A 2,809-nucleotide genomic window follows, 5' to 3' on the forward strand; every position below is an offset into this window, starting at 1 on the left:
GTAAATTATATATATAAACCTATATATTTTGAAAGTTATTCAATATTCACTTTTTATTTGTGTTTTTAGGGAAAATATAAAGTAAGAAAAAATAAATCCGTTTTTTGTATATACAAAGTCTATATATTTTATAGATATTTCCTTTTTATTATATATGGGTTTATGAAATAAATAAACTATAATAAATAAAGATAACTAAAGTTTTATTAACAAAAAGGAAACTAAACAATTTTTAGTAAAGATTATGTATAACTAAAATTAATTCATTAAGGATATTCGTGTAATTAACCACTGTGAGAATTAATGTAAGCGCGACATATATGAAACTGACTTCTCAAATAATATTATAGAGATTCACCCATAGAGAATAGATATGCAGTTACAAAATAAAATAATTCATTCATTAATCATCCACATTGTCCCCCATACCCGGTTACCACTTGAGCTGTGATTCGCTGGGAATAGTCCAGTGTTCGTCGAGTCTATATCCTTTGGATTCTGCTAGCAATCTCAGCCTTCATTTCCGTTGCATATCAACAATATGTTTGGTGAGATGCATAATGGATTATCATCTTGTTCATACCTTCTGTTTAACACGTCGTTCCCTGTCCAAACTATGAGAATGCATAGAAAAATGGAAAATAGACCTGCCATACAACCGTGCAACCACCCTAACTGTGGTCAAGCACAAGCTAGGTAAGAACATCATTATCCATTGTCCCTAAAAAAGTTCTTAAATTTTTTATTTTTTAGTGTTTTTTTTTTTTTAAAAGTGAACCATTCGTGAGCCACCACGTGTCATGGACTCCACAGAATAGTGCAGCGACACAACAAAGACGCCCCTTAGCAAGGGGGTAATGAGTCATCAACCAGGGTTCAGGGACTTGTCTCCTTAGAAGTCAAGGATACAGAGATACTTCCTATAGAACAGATCCTGTTCAAGTAAGGTCGTGACCTCGTATGCTTTCTACAGATATATAAACAAGCCATATGTTCTCTAGTTTAACGATGTGGGACGTTGTTTTCCACTTGCTAACCACATCTATCACACGCGTGATTAGTTTGTTTAGAAAAATGGTAAATTAATATGGTCACAACACCTCGAATACATAAAGACGTCCAAGAATATTAAATTAAAACCTAGAACATTACAAGGAATACTATTACATGACTTTGCCCAGAGATATGCAATTACAAAAACAGTGATTACTTACAGAACTAGAAGATAACTTAAACAACTACCAAAGAGGCTTAGTGAGTTAACTTAAAGATTCCTCTCGTGTGGCTCGAGCCAAGGAAACCCTAGGAAATCGAAAACTTGTTTCTCCGTGGAGAGTTTCATGCTTGCACTTGCTCTTACCACCCTGACAAAGAAACATGATCACATGCTCAGACAAAATAAAAATACTCATTAGTTCACTTTTAATCATTCACATTGTTGTTCCCCTTACCCGGTTACCACTTGAACTGTGAGTAGCTGGGAACAGTCCAGTGTCATTGAGTCGATCTCCTGACTCCTTTAGATTCCGCTAGCAATCTCAGCCTACATTACCATGGCATATCAAATATATACAAGGATGTGTGTGGGTGTGATCTTTCTTTCTTTACCAACACTATCTTTGGTGAGATGATAATGGATTATAATTTTGTTAATACCTTCTATTCAACACGTCGTTCCCTGTCCAGGCTATGTGTCCGAATGCATAGATGTCCCTCGGATAAACCTGTTAAAAAAAGCAAAGCAGACATGGTGATGAATGAACATCTTTTTTTTTGTTTGTTTGATAACCCCAAACTAGAAATCTTTTGCAATGCCTTGGCTGGGGGAGTTTTGAGTGTTACCTTGAAATCAATACGGCGCCTCAGCTCCTGACCAGGATAAGTACACAGTCCAAAATACGTGTCGACGCCTGAACCTGTACCCTACATGATAGGAGCAATCATCGAGAAGAATCTTATATCAAATGCTGACAGAGAGAATTTGACAAACCAAATGCACAAGAAACTGGAAAAATGTCAAAGCTTACCTCTTCACAATGGGTACTGAAAATGAGATCTTCTCTAAGAAAGTTTATTCCCTTCAAACGCTTTACAAACTTTGTCAAGAAGCCCCTTGTGACTAAACCAGGAGCCAGGAGACAATAAGCGAAGACAAGTTTTAGGAGAAGAAAAAAACAAACGCAAGAGAAGAGGAAGCATGCTTGGTGAAACCGGGTTTCCAGAGAATAATAAACAATGACCGGAGATCTAATTACGATCGACACAACATTGCCCACTTGGTGAAATTGGTTAGAAACAAACTAGGGCACTACGATCAACAGGATCAACCCCAACGTCGGAAGATCTCCATCCATAGCTAAACTTCTAACGCGTTTGTGCTGTTAAGAAGAACTCCAAAATCACCAAAGTTCTCCAAACGTACTAGAACTGGTAATTTCCATGGTATATCATATTTTATGTTACAAAATAAAATAGATTTCATGTAAATTATGTATATTTTCATAAATTTAATAATTCCTTTTGCGCAAGTCTTAATTTAATATCTATTAAATTTGCTTATGTGTTACTCATATACACGAAGTATTTTTGAAAAATGTACATAGAAATAGTTAACTCTCTTTGTATTTCATTTCAAAATTATATTTGTACTTTGTGAGAATATTCTGTTTCTACTTTATTCTATGAAATTGTCCTTTTCTAAACACTGTTTTATCAAATTGTCATTTCTCATTTATCTTTATGTTTCTTTTTAAATATATATTATATTAATTCTGAATCGGTGATGTAATCAAATTTGATTGTTTATGTA

The 2,809-nt window shown here is 34.6% G+C and overlaps 1 protein-coding gene and 1 pseudogene across 1 annotated transcript; both read right to left on the reverse strand.

Moving 5' to 3' along the window:
* Positions 1–644: 644 nt before the first annotated feature.
* Positions 645–952, reverse strand: LOC130507786 (small nucleolar RNA U3; annotated as a pseudogene).
* A 312-nt stretch (positions 953–1,264) lies between these two features.
* On the reverse strand, positions 1,265–1,923 carry LOC130507785 (DNA polymerase lambda-like; the record flags this gene model as incomplete). The annotated part of the gene is made up of 3 exons (XM_057002434.1): positions 1,265–1,364; positions 1,657–1,724; positions 1,843–1,923. Coding segments are annotated over 3 exons (249 nt in total), but the record flags the coding sequence as incomplete, so codon positions are not given.
* Between the last annotated feature and the right edge of the window lie 886 nt (positions 1,924–2,809).

Source organism: Raphanus sativus, unplaced genomic scaffold (genome assembly GCF_000801105.2).
Source record: "Raphanus sativus cultivar WK10039 unplaced genomic scaffold, ASM80110v3 Scaffold5754, whole genome shotgun sequence".
Lineage (NCBI taxonomy): Eukaryota > Viridiplantae > Streptophyta > Magnoliopsida > Brassicales > Brassicaceae > Raphanus > Raphanus sativus.